At 38.4% G+C, this 24,222-nt stretch overlaps 1 protein-coding gene and 1 non-coding gene across 2 annotated transcripts in view; one reads left to right on the top strand and one right to left on the bottom strand.

The window, feature by feature from the left end:
- Positions 1-8,608: 8,608 nt before the first annotated feature.
- On the top strand, positions 8,609-8,680 carry trnap-cgg. The gene has a single exon. It is a non-coding gene; the product is annotated as a tRNA-Pro (tRNA).
- An 8,829-nt stretch (positions 8,681-17,509) lies between these two features.
- tmtopsb (teleost multiple tissue opsin b) overlaps positions 17,510-24,222 on the bottom strand; it is a 44,821-nt gene continuing 38,108 nt past the window's right edge. Inside the window, exon 4 of the mRNA XM_047349196.1 lies at positions 17,510-23,417. Within this exon, the coding sequence (XP_047205152.1) occupies positions 23,112-23,417 (306 nt within the window). The 3' untranslated portion in view covers positions 17,510-23,111. The remainder of the gene's footprint in view (positions 23,418-24,222) is intronic.

A 24,222-nucleotide genomic window follows, 5' to 3' on the forward strand; every position in this document is an offset into this window, starting at 1 on the left:
TTTCATCATATTTTAGTCCTACAAGACCTACAAATCTTGACAGTCATAATTTATAATAGCCAATTCCTCTGCTTTTCAAACCAGATAGGTAATTTTAAAATTCACTTTCCTGACATCATGAAAGGCTTTGGAAGTAGGAGATGCATCTTCAACAGCACTTATGGCTTTTAACAGGAATTATTTCTTGACAAAAAATATTTTCCAGAGAGATTATGTCAAATGTATGCGTGGACCCTTCTTGGAAACACATTAAATGATAGAGTGAGCACTCTTACTTTACTCAAAGATCCCTTGAAACCAGAAGAGGGCAGATTTCTTCTTACCCACCAATTATCTGTTAAATTGTTTTTCCTCAAAGATTACAAAACAATTAAAAGGCTTTGAATGAAGGAAGAACTCAAAACTGAGGGAAGAGGAGACAACACAGTTCACTGCATGTCTACAACAGATGTATATATTCACATACTGTAATATTAACTTACAAAGGCTAAATTAGCATACTGAATGGAATGAGTTAATATTAGCCAACATGCTAATGTTATAATTTAAGCTAACATCAGCATTTAGGCTAATCATGTTAGCCAACATGCTCGCCCATATGCTAATGTTAGCATTTAAGCTAACATTAACATTTTAGTTAATATTCAGTTATAAGGCTAAATTAACATATTAAATGGGGCGAGATAATGCTAGCCAACATGCTAGTGTTAGGCAAAAATGTCACTCTTATAATACTCTGTTTCAACAAGTAGTTTTGAGGTAACTTCAGCTTGTTAAGCTGTTTTTTAGCTGATAAGTCTTCCTATTTAAACAGATGAAATGACCTTTTTGCTTTGCTAATGTTTCTGCTATTTCTGCTAATTTATCAGATTTTGAATTGAATTTCAGCCGATATTCTGCTGTCTAGCTTAGTATCTTTCTTCCAGCTTTCAGCAGAGGAGTTTAGCCTTCTGCTTTCTGCTAATTCATTACATTTCAGCAGATTTCCTGCTGTCAATTTCAGCTTGTTTCTGCCAGCTTTCAGCTAAACAATTCAGCTTACAACATTCACACTGCATTTTAGCAGGAAATGCAAATTTTTCTAGTTACTTAAATGCTAAATTAGCATGTTGGCTAACATTACCTCACACCATTGAAAATTTTAATTTAGCCTTATAAGTGAATATTAGCCTAAATGCTAACGTTAGCTTAAATGCTAGCATTAGCATGTTCGCTAACACTAGCATGTCGGCTAACATCAACTTAGTCCATCTATAATGGTTATAACAGCCTATATGCAAAAGTCTGTGAAATTTCCCTTTAACCCTCTGGAGTTCATGGATGCGACCCTGCCTCTGTGAGTCTGTTTTAATTTATGTTTAAAGCGATGATGTTAAACTAAACACCTATTTATAAATTGTGTTAATAGGCCAACTAAACCAGAGTTATTCTAAATTTATTAAAAACAAATTTTCAGAATATTTTCATCTTTCTTGTTGGGAGAAAAAAACGTTTTCTCTGTAATCTCTGAGAATGTAAAACTGTATGTCCTAGCAAACATGCTTGCTAATGTGTTTGCTGTTGTAAATCTCACATATTCAATCAATAAGAATGGATAGCAAGTTGTTGCTAATGCATGGAGGCAAATTGCCCAACGACGTTGAGATGAGAACGATGAGAAGCGGAGTAATGCAGGAATGGAGTAGCAGGAAAATTATAATAATAACAATATTTACAGTGAGTTTCTACATTTAGGCATTTGTGGCATTTAGTTTGTAAGTTTTACACAGTTTAGTAATTTATACTGTGATGTCAAGGATTTTCAGAAGGCTCGAAGACAAAAAGGGAGATTCGCAGCTGACTGAGGGAGAAAGTTCTGAGTTTGTCTCAGAAACTGAGAAAGAGGAGGGACGTTATAAAGAAAAAGATTAGGTTCTGGCAGATGCGGATTAGAGGCTGACATTTTTTTGGGAGTCCCACGGGTCACGGGATTCCCACGGGAAACCCGCGGGACGGGAGACAGCATCAGTAAAGATCCCGTGATTGGGACGGTACAGGATAAAAAATGAACGGGAGCAGACGGGAGCGGGAGCTAACTAATAGGAGGGAAATAAACTAGGATCAATTGTCTTTGGAAATGTAAAACTGAGACTTTGCTACAAACTTTAAGAAAAAAAAACTTGGATCGACGCCGCCATTGTGTAGTTTTTTTCCAAGAAGCCTATACTATAATGTGAGTCTAACGAACTACACGACCCACAAGCCAACAGTGCTTCTGCTCGGTGTTTTCCACCTGCGTTCAGAATGGAGGGAGCAAACGCAGGTGGAGAACTGGACGTGGTAAAATTGGATTTGTAACGTAAAGTCAGAAGTAAGGACTTATCTATTAAACTCATAGAGCTGACAGGAAAGTCGCAAATATTACCAAACTTCAGGAGAGTTGAATGTAGCGGTGTTAACATGCAGTCTGCTGCTTGTAAAACGTGTTTAGTCGTAATCAAGTTCACCAGTGATTAAGGGACACTTGTAAAACAGATTCTGGATTAAATCAGCCCTGCATCTCTTCATTCATCAAACCAAAAGTACCAACATGTGTCAAGTCTCATCTGACCAACAAAATTGCTGCATGTGCTCTAAAGATTTAAGAGGTAAGGTACGGAAGCCCGTGAGGGGACATGGGGAAATTTATTTATTTCGCGTCTCCACGCAATACTTTTGCGTTCAGCATTTTGGAACAGCAGCACAGATGATAAACTGCTCATAAAACAAACACTGATATGTGATTGATATGGTTTATTTGTCATATGCAGGTTAACACGCAGTAAACAATGCGATAAAATGCTTAGGATTAGAAGAACCGTTCAAATCACGATAAAAACAAAAACACTAATGGCGTACAAAAAAAAGTACACATCATGCAGCAGTAATAAGGAAATAAAGTGTCACAGATGTGGTTTCGTGCAGTTTTATGGTCCAGAGTTCAGTAGTTTGTTTGACAGCTTGTGGATAAAAACTGTCTTTTAGTCTGATTGAAGATAATTTTATTTAATGCTGATTTCAAAATAAAACTCAATAAATCTCAAAATGGGTGTAGTGTTTGTTTCAATTTTGCAGTTATCTGGTTTGGAAACTATCCCACAAAGTATTGCGAAATAACGCAAAGACTATTGCGTGGGAACGCAAAAGAGAAAAAATTTCCCATGTCCCCTCGCGGACCTCGTAGAAAGGCTTCATCAAGGGAAGATATTAAATAAATATGTTGTGAAATAGAAAAAAATTGAATGTACCATTAAACGTACAATTTATTTAATACATCCTTAAATATTAAGTGTACCACTAATTACGTCATGTCGTCTTTAAAATTATACTTAATTATTCAGTGGCATATTTAATTGCATTATAGTCCATTTCATGATATAATGGTACATTTATTGTTTCTAATGATGTATTAAATAAATAAATGGTACCTTTAATTTAATGGCACATTTAATGTTACATTTCTTTCATGTTACATTTACTTCACTTATGGGACATTCACAACATTTATTTATTTAATGATGATTTTATTGTATTAATTTTGTCCAGTTTGACCCTCCATTCTTGATGCCTGTATAGGAGGTCATGTTAGAATTTGAATCAGGTGTTCTGGAGCAGACACACATCTAAAACTTGCAGGGAAGGGGTCCCTGAGGACCAGGGCTGTGAACCATTGAGGTACAGTTTCTAAATTGTGAAGGTAATGCCTTTTTGGCCTTTTGTTCAACAAGTACAGTTCTCTTACTAGGTGCATTTTTCTTTCGTTTCAGTAACTTGAAACATAAAGGTGATGTCATTGTTCAAAGGAAACAGTCACTTAATAAATAAGTAAAATACAACTATGTACATTTTGTTTATTCAACTAAGATAGGCATGGTCTGTTTCCTTGTTTGATATTTTATTATTTCTTCATTATTATTCTTTTTACTTTAACTGGCCTTTACTACAGCTAAAAACAGGGACCTAACTGGTCCTTCAAAGAAAGAAATTGCCAAAAGACTAAATAAAGAAAACAAAAATGGGAGTGGCACAGGAGTGGGAATCGTTCTGAATGGGAGCGGGATGGGAGTGGGAGTCAATTTACCAGGAGTGGGACGGGACAGGATTTTTTTCGTTATGCTGGCCTGGGATTGGGATGGGACAAGACATTTTTCTGTGGGAGCGGGATGGGACAGGAGAGAAAATCCACTCCCGTGTCACCCTCTAATGCGGATGTGGCTGCTCTGAGATTCAAGCAGCGGCGCCTCGCAGCTGTAAGGTCCTGATCTCCGCTGGGTCGGGCCGCAGAACCACTCCCTAGATGTGAACCCTGGAAGACAGAAAAAGATGCTGACAGTGTGCCAGAAATAAGCAGGTTCCAGCCATGGGGAAACACCAGGAGTCCAGGTAGATAAAGTAATATCCCATAGTCCAAAATATCTTTTTGTATTGTTTTTTTGCCACTGAAACAGTGAAGACAATCTGCCGCAATACCAACAAAAATGTAGCAAAAAACAAGTCATCAGGGAAGAAATACAAATGGAGTGACAGGTGAGTGGAACGTTTGTAGAAGTTTTATGGTCTCCTGATCTACATGTCTTTGGTGTCACTTCCAAGTATTCAGGACTACTGGAAACAAAATAATATTTTGTCTGTCCCCCTTCCCCAAAAATTGATGTCAAGAGACAAGTTTAAATCAATATTTTGAAACATCCACCTTAGTAATCCTGATGAAGCTGTACAGAACGACAGAAAAAAGGGAACAATTCCACATGACAAACTGTTTAGAGTCAGGCCTCTCTATGATGACATCCTCACTACCTGCCTGGCTTATTTCCACCCCAGTAGGGAGCTGGCTGTGGATGAAAGGATGGTGGCAACTAAGGCAAAAACTGGAATGACACAATACATGAAGGACAAGCCAACTTTTTGTTCTTGCTACACAAGCAGTAGCTACACAATCAGATTCAGATAAACCAGTACATCTGAATCTCAAAGTGAGCATAGGTTGTCTTATGATGTAGTCATGAACCTCATTCAGACATCTGGTCTTGGCACCGGATACCATATTTAAATGGACAACTTTTACACCAGTCCCAAACTGTTCATGGATCTGTCACATGTGAAATTTGGAACATGTTGCACCTACAGGGAGAACAGAAAAGGATGTCCCAAAGGGAGAGAAAATGCTCTTACGAAAAAAAGGTAGAAGAGGGTCTGCCAGATCAGAGAGGGGCCTCTTGTTTTTCTGAAATGGATGGACACACAATGATGCTACAACATCCATCCTGCATTTTCTAGAGAGAAAATGAATAGAAGGATGAAGGATGAAGATGGCTCCTGGGCTGTGAGGAATTCCATGTCCAACACCAGTTACAGCCTACAATAAAAACATGGGTGGAGCTGACCTTTCAGACCAGCTGATCCATTATTACTCCACCCACAGAAAAACAAATCGCTGGTACAAGACCTTGTTGCTGCACTGTCTGGACATTGCCACAACAAACAGGAACAGGCCAGAGTCACTAACATGCAGTGCAGCACTTCACTCCGGATCTGCCCTCAGTCACCTTTTTAACATGACGGAGCATGATCCTGAACTACTCCCTATAACACGGAAACTGAATTGACATCAGAATGGACAGGTGAACATTAATGTCGATCGTTTTTTGTAGAAAATATAATATTAAAGGCATGACATTACATAAAGTGAATGGGAAAAATGGACAAAAGGACAAACTGCTTGAACTTGCTCTCGAACAACTTTCTCTTACTCAAAAACTATAAGGCCTATTGATGAGGCTTAAAAATGTTTTTTTTGTTTGATGATATTCTTCAATGCCCTACAGCAGACTTGATATTGATTATAGCACCTGTTTTCTTAATTCCTTAAATGACCAAACAGGGATCAACATGGATTTGAACACAGGACCTCGAAACAGCCAAAGTGAAAAACCAACCCCTAGACCAGCAAGCCACTGCCAGCTGACAGCCTTCTAAGTATGTCAGAACAAGATCAAGCTATCGCAGGCTGGTGGAAACCCAAGCGCTGTCAACATGCCATCTAGTCCGAAACCACACCCTACAGGTTGCTGACACAGACCTTGGCTCGTTGGTCTAGGGGTATGACTCTTAGTGTGGGAAGTTCTAGGTTCAAATCCTGGATACATTCAAATCAAATGTGCATTCAAGTGAGTGAGAGAAACATATGATGGAGTTCACACAGTTATCTGGAATCAGCAGATTTAATCCCCAGACAATAGATGTGTTACTTCTTGTTTTAGTGTCAGCCTTCTAAGTATGTCAGAACAAGATCAAGCTATCGCAGGCTGGTGGAAATAGTGTCAACATGCAATTTACAGGGGATGGTCAGTTAAGAGCCAAAAAGCATTTCAAAACAAGAGAGAGAAGGAGAAAAGTACGTGAAAGCAAGTGCACTTTTCGTTTTTGGTTAAGCTTTTATGTTTCACATTACAAGTCAAACAATAAGGGTTCTAAGATGAGCAGATACAATCACAGTCCTACCCACCACTTAAACCAAAACTTCTGTAATGTGCACCTTAAGGTGGTTGATGAGAGCTTAAAACTGCTTTTTGTTGATCATATTCCTAAATGCCTCAAAGCTCTACAGCAGATGTGATATTTGTTTTAACACCAGTTTTCTTAAATTTTCAGTCTTTTAGGTGTACTCTCCTTATACAACCAAACAGGGCTCATTAGAATTTTAATCTGGGATCTCTCACACCCAAAGTGAGAAGCCTACCCCTAGACCAGTGAGCCACTACCAACTGCCAGTCTTCTAATGACCCTTTTCCACTGCCTCGATTTGGCCCGACTCGGCTCCACTCCATTACTGTTATTTCACTACCGGTACCTACTTTTTGAGTACCTCCTTCTTATGGTGCATTCACACCGAACGCGGATTCTGCGAATATTTTGCCTCATTTGTGTGCTTTTGCCCGCTTGATATTCCGCATGAACTCCGCGTTGGCATTTCGCAACAAGCGGCAAAGCTTCGCCGCGTCATCAAATAGGAGGAGCTTCCATCTGCTGCTTGCTGGTTTCAACTGAACATGGCGGACATGGATTTCATGGATAATTATGGTGTTTTACCTGTGGAGAGTCGAAAAACGCCGCCGACGTCGACGTCCCTGGGTTCACCACATTCTTCAGGGACGGGAACAGTTTGGAGAGTACCACCACCTACTCCAGGAGCTGCGTCTGGATGACGGTCGATTTCAGCGGTACTTCCGTCTATCCAGGACCCAGTTCGAAGATCAGCTGTCCCGCGTTGGGAGACAAATCGGCCTCCAGGACACCAACTACCGGCTCTGTATCCCCGCTGCTGAACTTCTGTCCATCTGTCTTCGGTGAGTAAATAAATCTTAGCTCAGTAAAAAAAACAGCCGATTTTTAATGTCCAGATCTCCTAAATATAAGATATTTGTGCCTAAACATAACCAGGCCAGGTCCTTTCTGTACTTGTCTCGGTAAAAGTAATTAGTTGAGTCATACAACTCTGGCTTGCCGCACACCGCCACTATGATCTGGTCCTCCATCTTCACTGACAACCGCTTCTTCTCCGCTGTGGTCTTTTACCCTACGTCACAGCCACATCCAGTCCCTGATTGGTTAACGCGACGCGAATTTAGGAAAAAGTTCAGATTTTTCAACTCGTCCATCGCTCTCGCTCCGCTCCCGCTTCACTCGCGTCCTCCGTCTCCTTCGCACCGTGCCGCGCCGCTCCGCTCCTGAACGCGCCTCTACATAGGGATAGCATGTAAATTGGCCACTCCTATTGCAGAATCCGCGTTCAGTGTGAACGCACCATTAGCAGGGCTAAGTGAGGCCGAGTCGGTACTATACGTGGCGTGAACAAATGGCTGTTCACTGATTGGCCGTGGGCGCGGCCAGCTGTAAGAGTCGACCAGCGTAAAAAAACAACCTGCATTTTCAAACATGCATTCAAGCGAGTGAGAGAAACATATGATGGAGTTTGCACAGTTATCCGGAAAAGTCACCCCTTGGAGCAACAACGTGGTGCAAGCTTTTCTGGTGATCATAGGAGACTACAATATTCAGCGGCAGCTGAATAAATATATAGGAAACAACTATTAGAAATAAAATGGGACCTAATTCAAATCTTTCCAAGTCTCTTAAAGGGAAAGGGAAATCTTAAATAAGAATAATAAAACAGATGTCAAAATCCTACCCATCAAATCTGATTGTCATTGCAGTCAGCAGATTTAATCCCCAGGCAATAGACGTGTTACTTCCTGTTTTTGTAACGCGTTTCAGTCTTTTCTTCTTTACATTGGCAGTTGGGTGTTTTATTTGCAGTTATGCAGCACGACACATGATGCTTTAAAGTCACGCCTCCAGGAGGTGTCCCCTTCAGCGGAGCAAAAGCGGGTTTATGGAAATACAACACACAACGTGCAGAGCCGTATGGAGCCTTGCAGAGCTGTTCCGGGCTGGCCAAATCGAGCCAGTGAAAAAGGGGCATTTGTGTGTCGGAACAAGACCAAACTGTCGCAGACTGGTGGAAACCCAAGCGTTTTCAACATGCCATCTAGTCCGACACCACACCTTACAAGTCGCTGACATAAACCTCGGCTCGTTGGTCTAGGGGTATGATTCTCGCTTCGGGTGTGGGAGGTCCCGGGTTCAAATCCCGGACGAGCCCTGTTAAACACTTCATGGACAATCACTCAATTGCAGGTTTGATATATAAGAGTTTAGATAGAAAATGATGTCTATGGGGTAAATTGTGCATCTTTTTCACAAGGAGTCCTACCCAAAGGGGCAAACACAACTCTATGAGAGCAGCGATATACATTCTTCATGGTCTTGGTTCTTGAGAATACAATAACTTTCATCTCATACACTACATGTTTTCTCATGGTCTCCTGTATTACTTTACAGTAACTCTAGCAAATGTCAAAGTTGAGACCAAAACACGAAGTGACAATATCTGAAAGCACATTCCCAAAGAGTTGAGCCAAATTATGACCTAACCTTTCTTTGGTATTTGTAATAGAATAAGTTGAAGGTTTTCTCAGATATCAAGTCTCAATTAATTTGAGGGGTAAATCAAAGTTAAGTCTCAAGTCGCTAAGCGGAAAAAGTAGTCAAGTCTCGTCTTTTGCTTCAAGCCCGTCAAGTCTTAAGTCATTCAACCCGAAGTCCAAGGCGAGTCTCTGGTCTTTATGTGACAAGTCCACGACAAGTTTCATGGTTTTTGCCCGAAGTCCATGTCAAATTTAAAGTTTTTGTGGGGCAAGTTAAAATCAAGTCCTTGAGAAGAAAGTCCAAGTCAAGTCTCCTGTAAGTCAAAGTCAAGTTCTAAATATTTTAGCCTAATGTCAAATCTCAGGTTTGTGAGGGTCAAGTCCAAGTCAAGCCTCAAGTCTCTAATGAATAGAGCGTTCTCATATCAGACGCATGCCAGCTAGTTTGCATCAAATATAAAGTTGCAGCAGGTTTTTAAATTAAATAATTGAAGGGATACATCTAGAGGTTCCCAGATTGTAGCTCTAGAGGACTGGATTTAGATACTCCTGAGTTTTAAATGGAAACCTCTGTTACAGCTTGGATCTCTCTTAGAATAGTATCAAACTTGTTCTATGTGGGAATCATTAAAAGTAATCCTTCTGACGTTCTTTTAACCTTTGCTTTTCTTCTCTGCACAATATGCTGACCCAATCAGGTCAGAGGACCTGGCAGAAAGTGATTGAGAAACACGCCAAAGTCCAAAGAAAACTGAGAAACCTTTCTAGAGTCTGAACAAACTGATGATCAATAACACTTAAAAAAAACTTTAAAAGTCTTGCTGCGTAGAAAAAAAATATAAAGAAGAATCAGGATTGGTTTAAAACTTCTGCACAGTCTTTGTGAGAGTGGCTAAGGCTGCTGTTTGTTTTTCACCTCCCTTAGTGGGCATTTCTCAGCCACTTCTCAAGTCCTTACCTTTACTAGAGCCATCTGTCTCCCATATTAATTACTCCACAACTAACCTGTGGCATCCCATCTATTGTACCACCTAATCCAACCTTTTGCTCCATGTCTTTACGAAAGCTGCAGAAAGCTGAAAATGCTTTAAAATGAATGTTTGGACACTTTCAGGAATGTTTTAGTACCTAATATAGATTCCTGTCTACACTCTGCAAAAGAAAAAGCTTTCAAGTGTTTCTGGACTTGAGGAAACCACCATTCTGCAAAGAATGTGTCCTTTTCTCTACCACACGTTCAACCAGAGCTTGACAAAAGTATTTTTAGATTAAAACTGTAAACCTTATTGTCTCACAACACCTGAATAGTCCAACAGACTTAACATTTTCCTTCCTGTGTCTCAAAGTGAAAATAAAAATATCTACCTGTCCACGTGGAATCTGAATCTGTCCTTTTTTTGTTTGTTTAGAATAATTTCAATTAATTTATAAGCATCTGAAGTAAATCCTACAGTACAGACATCCGACCATCCATCCGTGTAATAAATAAATGTTATAAGGTTAAAGCCCAGTCACTGTGCTGTTTGATATAAGATTAATTTAAATGTCATCATGTAGATTTAGAAATTAATGTATTGTTTTATTATTTTGCAGGATACCATATTAGTTCAAGCAAAATTGTTACGTGCTTTTATCTGCTTCCCATTTGCCAAATCTCCCTGCTTGTTTTGCCAAGATGTGTACTCATTTCATTATATGTGTTTTAAAAAATATTTTTATAATTAACTTAAACAGTCCCCTTTATTGAGTTTTGGCAGATCAGATTTTCAGCGATCATAAGCCTTCTTTTCAAACAAAGCACTAATAAGCTATAGGAAGGAGAATCGATTTTCTGCTCCAACAATAACAGCGGTTCTCTTTGAGTTGGCCGTTGCTTTGTCATTTGTTTCTTCCCTTTCAGTCTCCGGGGTAAAACCGATGATCAGTTCTCTTCTGAAGTCATACCCTTGTCTCAGGCGGCATTTTGATATTGATCAGGGGCCAATAAGATTCCTGATATTGCATGAGAGTCCTTTGTTCAGTTGAACATGTAACAGTTTAATGGCTCTGCAAATTAAAGTTGAATAAGATGGTTGAAGCTTTCAAGTCCATCAAAAGCTCTTTAAGAATGACTTCTTTTAAAATTCACACTCATTTACTGAAACAGTTAGGAAACCCAGAGGTAATGGTGTTATTTAGACATCATGTGGTACAAATTGAGATTGGTGAGTAAAACAACTTGGTTAGCAGGGAACAGTTTAGCAGATTTATTTTGTAACAAGTAATAAAAATTTTGAAAGTCCAGAAACCTCAAAAATGAATCTTTCACACAATGGTAGTCAAGTTGTCAACCACTAATAAAATCCAAGAAGAAGAAGAAGAATTTGTGCAAAACACCTGAGGATTGGTCATACGCGCCTTAACATATCTCAGTGAACATCTGGCATCACTACTGAAAAGAGCAAAAAAAAGCACTTTAGTTTATATGTTAAGGAATATATCTAGAGATATTTGAAATCAAGTGATGAGATTTCTTAAAAACACTGGGTTGTCAAACCATGTTTAATTTTTGCATACACTAAGGTGTATATTTAGGGAACTTCCCTGACTATCTTTGACGTCCACACTCCAGTTTGATAGATGGCGGTAAAAGCACCTTAAATGAATTTGCCAACCACCAAATAAACTCCAAAAGAAGGAGAAGAATCTGTGCAAAACTGAGAGATCTTTATAAGTACCAGAGAGGCAGGTACGGAAACAAACATTTGAAACAATATTGTTCTGGACTTGGTTGCTTCTAAGATGTTGCTAATTGCTTAATAGGGTGTGACCCAAACATTTCTGATCAGTAACTATTACCATGCATTGTTTGCTTTTCCTAAATGTTTAACATAAATAATTAGCTGTTTATTGAAAACATGATGTGCAAGAATTTGTTTAGTGTGTATTTATGGCAGTCAGTCAGTCAGTCATCATTTTCTACCGCTTATTCCATAATGGGTCACTGGGGAGCTGGTTCCTATCTCCAGCAGTCTATGGGCGAGAGGCGGGGTACACCCTGGACAGGTCGCCAGTCCATCGCAGGGCAGCACACATATGTATTTATGGCATCCTGATATATTTGGAATATTTCTTCTTAGCAAATATTACAGAGTTTCTGTGAGAAAGGAGACTGTTGTGAAGTAAAAATTGCTTTGGTGTAGTTTCTGGTTTTCAGTCATCAATACGTTGACTTATTTACACCACAAACACAAGTATTCCTTACACTACTTCATATCTAAGTCTGTGCATTCTTTGTGTTGTTTGTTCAAGGTTTTTCATCATAATGAGCTACAACAACATTTAATTTCCCTTTGGGATTGATAAAGTATTTTTGAATTGAATTGAATTTTTCACCGGGAAAAAATGACTGGAAACAAAGAACTGAAGAACTGTCTAAAAATAAATGATGAAAGAAAGGAAGATTGTTTGGTCATTGAGGAACTCAGTGGAAGTAACTGTGTGTGGATGTCTATCGCTTTCAAGTAGGGAAGCACAGTTTAGATAACTTGACAGTGGTTGACTGCAGATGTTTTTCTTTTAACTTAACAGATTTGTTTCCAGGAAATTTTCAAAATGTGCACATAAAATAAAATCAATATTTTCTGACACATTGTGGGTAAAATGGAGAAAGCAGAACTGTTTTAAGTGCTGTAAAATTTCAGCGGTCACTTTCACTCACTGGAAACATTCTGAAAATGCTTCTCTTTCCTCTTAATTGAAACACTAATGAGGATTCATGCAGGGATTTTGCACAGATAATTACTCATTTTTCCTAAATAAGCCCCAGTGGTTTTGGACTTTTCCAGTTATGGACATGGAATTGATGGGATGTTTCTGAGGACGGGGAGGCTAAGGATGTTTCAAATAATCAGTTGTTCATTAAAAAGACTTAATGTCTTTTTTTTCTGTTCCTTTTTGTTTTGCTCTGGCAACACATGTACCCTGAAATTGAGCAATTCATCTTTTGCAGACTCTTTGTCCTTGTGATGGTTTGAAAGGACTGATGTTTATCTTCATTATCTTCATCGTTCCTGCGTGGTCAAATTATTGTAGTTAAGGCTTTGACAGAGCATGTAAAATTACGTCCGTATCACAGTTTTGCTTTTTATTCTATTGAAGCGTCTATTCAGCGAAGCTTGACTATAATTAGGATTATTGTTTGATCGTATTTTTCTGAACATAACAGCTTGTAAGCAAAGGATAACTATACAGTACTGTGCAAGTGTCTTGCTCTGATCAGCCTGACTTTCTTGTAAACCTTTAAAGTCGTCTTAAGTAAGTCTTTTTCTTTGGACCTTTGCAGATTTTAATTGTAGTGTATTTTATTTACTCTGTTGACATTTCTTTGCCAGCTTTCTTTACTGTCTTTTTCCACAGCAGCTGTGTTGCTTTAAGCGTGGATTAAATATTTAAATTGCACATATTTATTCTTGCCTATTTATTCCTCTTGGGAGGAACATGTGGCTTCGGATACATGTTGCTCATCAGCTGCCAGCACTGTTCAGAGAGTATGGAAAGTGTCCTTATTGCATTTAGTTGTCTGGGTTTATTAAGGGGTCCCTGGGTACGTTGAGCTTTGTAGCAATCAGAAATGTCTATCATCTTCAGTGCTCCATGTAATAAAAATGTAATTGCTCAGACTCTGTCAGATCAATGTTTACTATGAGGTACCAGCTGAAATAAAGGTGTTTTCCTTTTCAGGACTTTGATCGCTACCTGCTCTGTTTTTTCTTGTTTTCTACTTTGGCTGTAGCCTTAGTGTTGTACTCCTCTTAGATTAGTCTGTTCCTGTGGCCAACCATCATTCAAGCCTAATTTGTTGGCTCTCTACTTTCACCAGATTTGCTCCCCTTCACCTTGGCTCCGAGTCACTGGGTGGGCTTCATATCTAACCATCTGCTGTCTTCTGGTAACACCTAACCAGCTGAGGGCAGCTTAATGAGCAGAAAATCCTATACTGGTCTGTAAATGGAATGAATAGTGCTTTTTTAATCATACTGACCAATCAAAGCATTTCACAGTAGAACCACAATCAACCAGTCGCATTAAGAAACACGCACACATTCATACTCAGATATGCAGATCGGTGAGCAACCTCGGGTTAAGTGCCTTACCCAGGCACGACTACTCTTCCCACTGAGCCACAGTTGCTCAGCCACCCACCATATTGAATATATTTGAAAATGGAAGCGAAATGGGCTTTGTGGTCTTTAATGTGTTAAATAAGGAATATAAGAAGTTTAAAAAAGTTATTTTCTTCCAGGAATTATAGGTTTTTATTTAATGAAACATGTTGCAAAAAGTCTGGGAATTAACTGAACTTATTTCATTGAGCACTTTTAAGTCCAAACTGAGAGCACTAGAGATGACCTCCCTAAATTGTGACGGTTTTTCTTAATTTGTACAATATTTTAATTGTGTAATCTAATTGTAATTGTTGTTTAACTTTTGCTGCCTGTTGGTCACGGCTCCCTTGAAAAAGAGTTTCTTAATTTCAATGGGACTTTCCTTGTTCATTAAAGGTTAAATGACATAAAAAAAATATATTATCTTGAAACTGCTGATGATCCTACATGTGCAAGCTTAGTGTGAGGGAGGGATTGCTGCATAGTCGGCGACACAATGCAAGCGACAGTCTGCTGTTGCTACATGCTCATCCAAGAGGAGTGACTGCTGCAAGTCATTGACTCGACGCAATCTGCTTGGTTGAATCTGTTTGTATAATTGGGTTGAATTGACTTTTTTTTTTGGAAAAGTGCATTCAGAATTGGCGCTATATAAATAAAACTGAACTGAATTTAATTGAATTTTGATATATTTTAGCCACTCCGACTGGGAAGAAACACCAACCAATATCCCGTCCCTGCACTCACTGAATGAACGAGCTTATAATTTAGCTGTTTAATGCTGAAGTGGATGTTTTGGTGTTTTAAAAGAGCTCCCTAAAGAACATGAGACACACAAGCTGTTTAACTTGCCTCTCGGCAATCTGTCACGGAGCTAACAGTATGGCAGCATAATTTCCCTGTTAAAATTCAATTAATGTTAATGCATCCTGCTGATAGATGGATGAAAGGAGAGAAGAAGAAGATGACAGATTATTTGGAGGCCGAGAATTGCTCACAACCTTACTATTAATAAATGGGAGCGAACACAAAACATTTGCATGTGTAATTTAGGTCATTTTAGAATTTTTTTTAATCACACTGTAATTGTTTGAGTTTTGTATTCCTTTTTGTATTATTGCTTTTCTAATCTATTATACCACTGTGCCCGGTTGCGCTCCTTGCAGTTAGAATATGGTTGGATTGTTGCATTTGGAAAACTTTAAAGCACAATGTAAGGGCAATCTTGACTTTGCTACAGTCTCTGCTTTCATGAAATAGTTTTTGTCTATTTTTCTTTAAACTTGCTGCTAAATTTCTAGGCTCTATGCCTTTATTCAGAGTGGATACACGATTTGATTAGGTTAAAGGAGTCAGTAATTTGAAATTGTCTTCGATTGTTAAGTTTGAAATGGAAATAGTTTTGAAGTGGGGTTCTGTAATGTTGTAATCAGTGGCCAGTATCTTACCTGCCCTAATTTGTGCCTCATTTATTGGCTCTCATGCTATTAATGTTTAGTACACCCCCATTTTGCAAATAGGGACCACACTTAGTCTTGTCCTATAATATTTGATAAGGTGGAGCATACAGAGGTGAGTATTTGGACCATGCTTCTTAGCACGATCTCGTTCTTGATCATCCAGAGTACCTCCTGTGGAACAAGACTCCTACGTCATTTGGAAGAGGAAAAGGCCCATTTTATGACAGATCCTCCACCATACCAGTGAGTATAAGGTGTCTTTCCACGTACTTCCCCTTTGTGCCAACCTAAAGCCACCAGTTTGTTCCTGTAAAACTAAATCTAAGTCTCATCTGACCAAAGCATAGGAATGCTTAGCAAACTCCACATGTTTACGTGAGACAGAAAAGGCTTTTCCCTGCATTTCTCCAACACAACCAGTAAAACATGTACAGTCGTATAAAAATGTCGAATATTATTGAAAAGTTAATTTATTTCATTAACTCAATCCACTAAGTGAAACCAACTATATACAATGCATAAATTACACACTGACTAATGTTTACAATCCATTATTTCTGTTAATTATGATGATTTTCTCAACACAGCTAATGAAAACACAGCATTTAATTTAGAATATGACATCAGACCATTAAAAATATATTTTTAATATGTGGGCTCAATGGAAAGTATGTTTAATACATGCTTAAATCTTGTTATTTTCAAAAGGTACTTTTAATGTGACAAACGAGCCTCATCAGAAAGCATGTTCTAATTTATTGAATATGACTGTAGTTAGTCTAATGGCTGTTATGGAGACGTTGTGACCCCTAGATGTCACCTTACCTAAATTACATGTTGTCTTGTCTTTCCCATTTTGAGGAGTGGCTAAAAGAAGTGTGTCTCGGTGGCATGTCATATTTATGCTAATAAAAAGCCATGATTTACTAATTAAAACTTTCTAAACACTCTGAAAAACCAAAAAAGTGAAGTGTAAATTATAAAAATGCTTCAGTTACATTTAGTTTATAGGGCTGCCAATACATGTGGTAACTTAGTTAAAAACAATTATTTTTAGCCATTTTAAAGCTCTTTACCAGGAGTGGCGATACTTGTGGAGGGTAATAAAGACATGGTTTTCCACAAAGAAGACCCCAGTTACCTTTATGGTCTCTGTAAACCAGAATGGTTTTGGGGGCTAACTGGACTATGAAATAATTTGACACAAGTTGACTAGAAGAACAACATTTCAAAGCAATTAACAAAAACAGTATATTATTGTATTTTTCAGCTTATTACCCGACCTATGTAGAAACACATATATTGATTGTGAACTTTTGTATTAATAGTATGGATTTGTTTTTTTTTAAAGGACTGGAAACTATGGAAATCTGAATTTGGAAATGTTTGGAATTGTGTTGTGAGAACGTATGTGTTATATGTACTTTTGCTGGAAACTTAAATGCCTATTTCACTCAATAACAATGAAAATTGTGCTTTAACTTTAGTGTAATGTGTTTTTTCTAAATACCATGAAAAAGAGCTTGATAGACTATGTTTTCTAAAAGATTTTCATGAAATTGTTTTTAATACAAAGTGTTAAAGAAATCACATAAAGTTGTATACCACCTATTATGCACTATTTTTGTGTGCAGCCCCATGCTCTTCAGTCATTCATAAATGTAATTCGTAACATTGCGTTCGAACACTGCGAATGATGTTTGTCTCTCGTTGAGATGAAGGCTGTAATAGAGAAATCTGCTTTTCTCCTTATAATAATCCATGGGTTAATCCACATGCTTTAATACGCAGAGAGGAAAAAGTAATTGTCCCGCTTTCCGAAGAAAGACAAATTTACACATGCTTTGCTTTGAACTAAATAAATAAAAACACAGAGGCATCTTTTTGTGACATGAACTTGTTTATGTTACCAAGGCGATGAGACGACTCGAACAGATTTACAGCGAAAAAGTGAAAGCTGCAGCTTCACAGACATCTAGACCAGTGCTTCCTAAACCTTTTAATAAGAAGCATACCACCATAATGGCAGAGAAACAGCGAAAACATCAGTGCAACGAGACGTTGACTATGTCAGTTTGTGGTTTTACATCTGAAATGCAAGAAAGAAAATATTATTTTCCATTGGCGCAGCATGTTTAATGGAAGTTTTTTTCTTATTTCAAAGTTTTAAGTTGGAAAAATCTATAGAAAGTTCCCTTAATTAATGTTTGATAGTCGGAAATTTCTTACCTTAACAGACCTAAAAAAAAAAAAAAATCAAAGTTTATTCCAAATTCCAGCACAATATAAGTGGCTTTACTCTACACTGCAGTGAAAAGGTTGCCCCTTAATTATATTTGTAATACTTAAATTATCCAAAAACAATAACCTGAGTAAATACAAACAGCCGTTTACAAATGATGATTGGTACCAGAATTAAGAAATGGCTAAAGCAGAACCTGTCTGACAACATAAAGTAGGCTAAAAAATCTCATTGCAACATATCACTAAATAAATTAAAGATTAAGGTTGATGACATCTATCAGTCTGGGAAGGGTTACAAAGCCATCTCTAAAGCTTCGGGACTCCAGTAAACCTAGGAGAGCATCTGGCCTGCAGGTCATATTCAATTCAGTTAATGTCAGAGTTCATCATTCAACAACTGGGAAGAAACTGGGCACAAATGGCATCCAGGGGAGAGTTCCAAGGCCAAAACCACTGCTGACCAAAAAAACAAAAAAACAAAAAAGGGCCGTCTCACATTTGCCAAAAAATGTCAGGAGGATCCCCAAAACTTTGGGGAAATATTTTGTGGACTGGCAAGAAAAAGTGTAACTTTTTGTAAGATGTGAGGCACTTTGGACCCAGAGTAAAACACCATTTCAGAAAAGTAAATCATACTGACAAACATATGGTGGTGGCAGTATGTTGGTCTGGGGTTGCTTTGCTCCTTCAGGACCTGAACCACTTACCATAATTAATGAACCTATAGTTTCTGGTCAAAATCTTGTTTAAAGGGGGACATATCATGCTAAATCCACTTTTTTAGCTCTAAAAGACCTTTTTGTGTATTGGGAGTCTCTGAAAGTCTAGAAAATGTGAATTTAGTCACTCCTGTGGTGATATATTTAGATGCTTTTTGGGTCATATTTGGTCAGTCTGTTCAGATTTTTCCATTTTCCAATACGATTTGTTCTGTATTACGACACATTATTTTTTGTGCAACTTCTAAAGATGGTCATGGACTTCTGGCTAACCAATCCAGCGAATCCGCCATTTGTTTTCTCGCAGTATTCTTGTAGTTCAAGTTGAAGGATGCCGAAGCAGCAAGCGTAAAAATCAAAATGTTCTGTTGTATTAACCCACACCAGTTATTACACTGTCCCGCAGGATCAGAACCTCTTTGGAGTTCCTGGTTAAATTTGATTTTTTATGGAAACGTGCTGACATCAGTGGGGAAAGTCCTCTTGGTTTCAGCAACCTTGGCCCGTATGAAGGAGGATTAGCTGAATGACTCTGTCTGTCTGAGGAGTCAGTTTTGGTCCATGGAAGCGACGGACAGAGCAAAGAGGTTGGCTGCAGATGACAGTAAAATGACAGCTAGCTTGATTGTTGAGGTGTTGATAAACTGACTGGCTGTTGCTTTGATAGTACAGCTTCATGCTTCCTGCTAATGTTAGCGCTCAGCGCTTGCTTTTAGCTCCTTAAGGACATCACCTTATTGTGTTTTGAATAACAATATGAAACAGTTTTGCAACCTGTTTGGTTGCCCTTTTTGCCTTGGGAACAACATGATCCAAATGCATTCATTAACTATGTTAGGGTCTTGTTTAAAAGTTGTGTTCATTCAAATTGTGGTAGCATTTACATTTTAAAAGGTATCTTACATGTAGTTTGTGTAAAAAATGTCAGCGACATTAATAATGGGCTTTTGTTACTACTGTGAATTCCTTAACTTTTCTCTGCTATTGTTTAAGAATTTACATTTGTCATGGTATACTAGGGCAGGGGTATTCAAAGTCAGTCCTCGCCAGGTCCTGACATTTCCCTTCTTTAACACAGCTGATTTAGAAGATTGCCAGCTCAGCACATGCCTGTTAATAAACCATGTTTGATAGCTTACAGCTACAGTATTAGTTTTAGTGCTGTTGTTCTCATGCATTAGTAAACGTAGCACGTTGTTGGTGCAATGATTTTGTATGTGCTTCTTGTTTTTTAGACATTTGTTGATATTTATCGAGGGCAAGTAAAGTGATGGAATCTTGTTTTATTCAGATGTCTAAAGCAATGAGGCAGGAGCCATCATTTACCAGCACAGGCCCAACGAGGTGGAGGGGAAGGCTCCGCAGCCTGGAGGGGGGCGGGGTGTAATGTGCCTCATTTGCATTTAAAGAGACCGCAGCAAATTAAAAAATGTGTTAAATTGACGCCTGAGGAGTCCAAAAACATGCCTGTTTTGAATAAGCAGTATAGAAGATGAATGAATGAAAAGAATGAATAAAGAACACCTGAGGAGCTAAAATAATGACAAATTCAAACCAAAACATTGCAGTTCCACTTTACACAGACCCCATCGGAATGATTTAAATAGGAAAAGGAAGGATTTAAAAGCATGATTTGTCCCCTTTAAATCCAACTGGGATGCTGTATTATGACCTTATATGGGTTGTTTTGATGCTTAAAAAACCCTTCAATATGTCTGAATTTAAACAATTCTGCAAAGAGGAGTGGGCAAAATTCTGTCCCCGCAATGTAAATGACTCTTTGCAGGTTATCATAAACCCTAGACAGGATATGTTTCCACCACAGTTGGTACAATGTTTAGGTTTTAGGGTAAATTACATTTTCATGTAGAACCAGGTTGTTGTTTTTTTTCCTCCGATAGATGAAATCATTATTTAAAACTCTTTGTCTTTACTTTATTATACGCTTATATTTGTCTGAAATGAAATTTGTTTAAACATCTGAAACATTTAATGGTGACAGAAAAATCAGTTTGGGGCAAATATTATCACTTATCATTGTAAGTCATTCACTTCACTTTGTAGAGGAATTTCCCAATTTCTTGTGCCGAGCTTAATGCTTTTAAGATGATGTGCTTGGACAGCTCATATTTCATGCTGACGGTGACAAATTGCTCAATATTACAGTCCCCTTTGCAACTGTGCCAACATTTCTTTGGCCACTAAGCCACTGAAGGGGACCCAGATGCCCACTTTGCTACTTATACCCCAGTTTAGGCACCACGACTGTACATAACTGTAAAATGTGTCCCATAAAACATTGTGTAATGTTCCTTTAATGGCTTCCAGGTCTGATGACTGAGAGTTTATTTGTGGCAAATTGGTTAATATTTTTAATTAGTTTCAAGCTTTGAAATGAGGACATGAAGAAACTCTTATATAAACTCTTTTCCTCAACCAAATTATTACTGAAAAAAAATAAAAGCTCCTCCCACACAAATTTAAATCAGCACCAAAATATAACAAAACAAAAGAAAAGATTTGACTGTAAATATGTTGCCAAACTTCGTAGTGCTTCTCCAAAATGTCTGAGAAAACAATTTAGTAATTTAACAAATAACATCAATATGTAATAGGTGCTGTTTGCTTTGACTTTCATATATAGAAATGAGTTAACGAGGGGATGACAGGAAGAAGTTTGGCATCTTTCCTCGTAGTTCTTCAGATTCAGTCTTGTTGGTTTCCATGTCTGTTGCTAACACGGTAAATTGGCCCCATAAACATGCTGATTTTTGGCTTGCAGCAAACACATTTCCATTTCAGATGCTACATGCCACACGTTTACCTAAAATCCTTCCAAACATCTGAATTCAAACAGAAAATGACTGATTTAACAATTTCAGTTCTTGGAATATAAATGTCTAGTGGACCAATAACACTTCAGCGTTTAGATTTGTGGCTTCAGACTTTACATTGATTTTAGATGAGTGTTTGGAGACATTAGAAGCATTTTGATTTTTTGCCAAGGGTTTTATTTGCTAACAATGTTTGCTTTGTAAAAAATAACCAGCTACAGTTCTTTAAAAAACTATTTAATGCCTTTTATCTTAGTTTTTCTTGTTTCACATCATGAAACATATGAATATCAGAAAAATATTATCTAATTAAATACAAACTGCAAAATGTTGCAAAAAAGCAATGCAAACCAACATAGCCCTCTGAGAAAAAAGTAATTGCCCCTCATAATAACTGGCTGCAACAATAGCGGTCAAAAAGTGTTTCTGAATTATCGCTGTGGAGGAACTTTTGGCCACTCTGTTTTTCAGAAATGCATTCATTTAGCCACATTGTTAGGTTTTCATCCATTAAAGGCTTGTTTAAGGTCATCCCCCAGCATCTTAACTGGATTTAGGTCCATACTTTGACTAGGACAGTCCAAAACCTTTATTGCTAGTATGCTTTGGATCATTATCCCTCCTTAGTCCACAGAATATTTGAATATTTTCTCAACAGATTCTCCCATCTGTGGATTTCTGCAGTCACATTGGCCCTTTTAATGCCTTTCTAATTAATGTTGTAAGTTAAGGTTGTTGGCCACGTCTTGGTAAGTTTGCAGTTGTGCCATACCTTTGTATTTCCAGATGATGGATCAAACAGTGAAATGTTCAAAACGTATGACACTGTTTTATAACCTATCTCCGCTTTAAACTCCTCCACACATGTATTGCCATTTTGTTTATGGATATTAAATACCATTGGATGCTATTTAGAGAGATCAGAGCAAAAGGGGACTGAACAGAAATGCACATCACACTTTTTGAGATCATATTTCCTAAAAAATTAGCAATCCATGAACCTCTTTCCTTCTTTTTTTAAGATTATACGCTACTTTGTGTTTGTCTGTAACATGAAATCCCAGTAAAATATGTAGAAGTGTGTGGTGCAACATAACAAAATGTGGAAAAAAACCAAAAGAAATATGCACCCTTTTATGTTATTAAATTATATTGCAAATAACTACCCGATTTTTCTAAATCTAGGCACGATTCTGTCTAAAAACATTTTAAAGACCTTTTATTTGAGAATAAAAACAAATTATTCCTGTGTTTTATGATTGAACAGTAACTTGCAGCATTCTGCAATCAACCCTTTCACGTTGACTCTGTTTTGGCCCTAATGGTTTCCCACAAAGTGGACTAAAATAACAAATTAATACACAGACAGTTAAATGTGAATCCAGTATGAATCCCTCTGGTTTCCTTGTTGCTTTACTCCAGGTAGGGCTGTGTGTGGTGTTATAGTTGTGCTCTTTTGAATGGGATTCAGCGGTTTAATCCTGGTGGGAAAGGTGTGTAATGTCAACACAAAGCACATCTTCAGTCTGCTTTGTACACAAAGCTTTAGAGGGCTTTTGTTTTTGGATCGCAGAGTGTTTCTCTGGGATTAAAAGACCCCAGCACGTTCTGCATTTTCAATCCTCTTCTAATAAAGATGCTTTGTCTTATTTGGAGACCTGCTCCCTTTAATTTGCCTCTCCTCTGCTGTTGCTTTAGTCCTTTATTCCCTGTAGTGAGCCACCAGAATCAGTTTAGGTGTGGGGCCTACAGGAGCGAGAGCAGCAGCAGCTTCCGCAGCAGTGCAACCAGCGTTCGCTGGTGACGGCATCATGTGATTGGCTCCCTGGGAGGACCCGTGCACAGAGTTGGGTGTGGGCGCGGCGGTTGACAGGGCGGGAGCGGTCACCTGGATGTCCCTCTCCTGGCGGGCGGTGCGACACGTCTTCGTCGGCCGAGAAAATGTCTTTAAAGTGGAGCTTCGCTCTGAACTGGGACAGCAAAAGAACGCCCGGAAACATCTGTGAAACTGCACACAAACACAAACAGCAGTAGGTGGAAAGGTAAAGTGTAAATCTTTAGGATACAGATACAAAAAAAAATGAAAGACATCACTTCAACTGAAGCAATTAACAGTCGTATTTTAACCCGATTGTTGCTTGTTTCCACAGTAAATGTATTTCTTATATGGGTCCTGTCACAACACTTCAGGCAAAACATGAAACGAAGCTGGTTTCCTACATGTGACCAGGTAGTTTTTCTCTAAAAGAAGATATTTCAAGATGTCCTCCTTGACTCTATCGGAACAAGACTGCATCTGACATCAAAGTAGACAGGTCACATAAATAAAATAGGAAATTGTATTTTTATGACCTTTAGCCATATGGGTGAGGGTTGGTGTGTGTTCGTGAAAGGCAGAAACCCCACAACAATCAGCATCAAAGAGCAGCACAAGGTGTTAGCTTCAGCAGCTCAGGGCAGACAGACACCAGACATCGCCCACAGGATACCCATACGCCCAACAGGGGAGCGGGACATCGGTTTCCACATGGTCCAAATATTAAAATGTTACTTTGTAAGTACAAAGAAATAAATAACAGTTGCGGGGGCAAAACAACATCAAACAGGCTAAAAGAAGGAGAAGGAGTCTCCATGAATAAAAGTCGACTGCAGATGGTTTGGGGAGGACTGGGGAGAGTGGTCTATTCCAGATTAATTCCACAGTCTCCCACTTAGACACTCATGAATGAAAGAATTGAATAATTTAAACTGAAGTGGGCAATATTGCAGAGTCACCAAGGAAGACTGAGTGCCGATGGTGTGTCCAAAACGTT

The sequence above is a fragment of the Girardinichthys multiradiatus genome, chromosome 21 (assembly GCF_021462225.1).
Source record: "Girardinichthys multiradiatus isolate DD_20200921_A chromosome 21, DD_fGirMul_XY1, whole genome shotgun sequence".
Classification (NCBI taxonomy): domain Eukaryota; kingdom Metazoa; phylum Chordata; class Actinopteri; order Cyprinodontiformes; family Goodeidae; genus Girardinichthys; species Girardinichthys multiradiatus.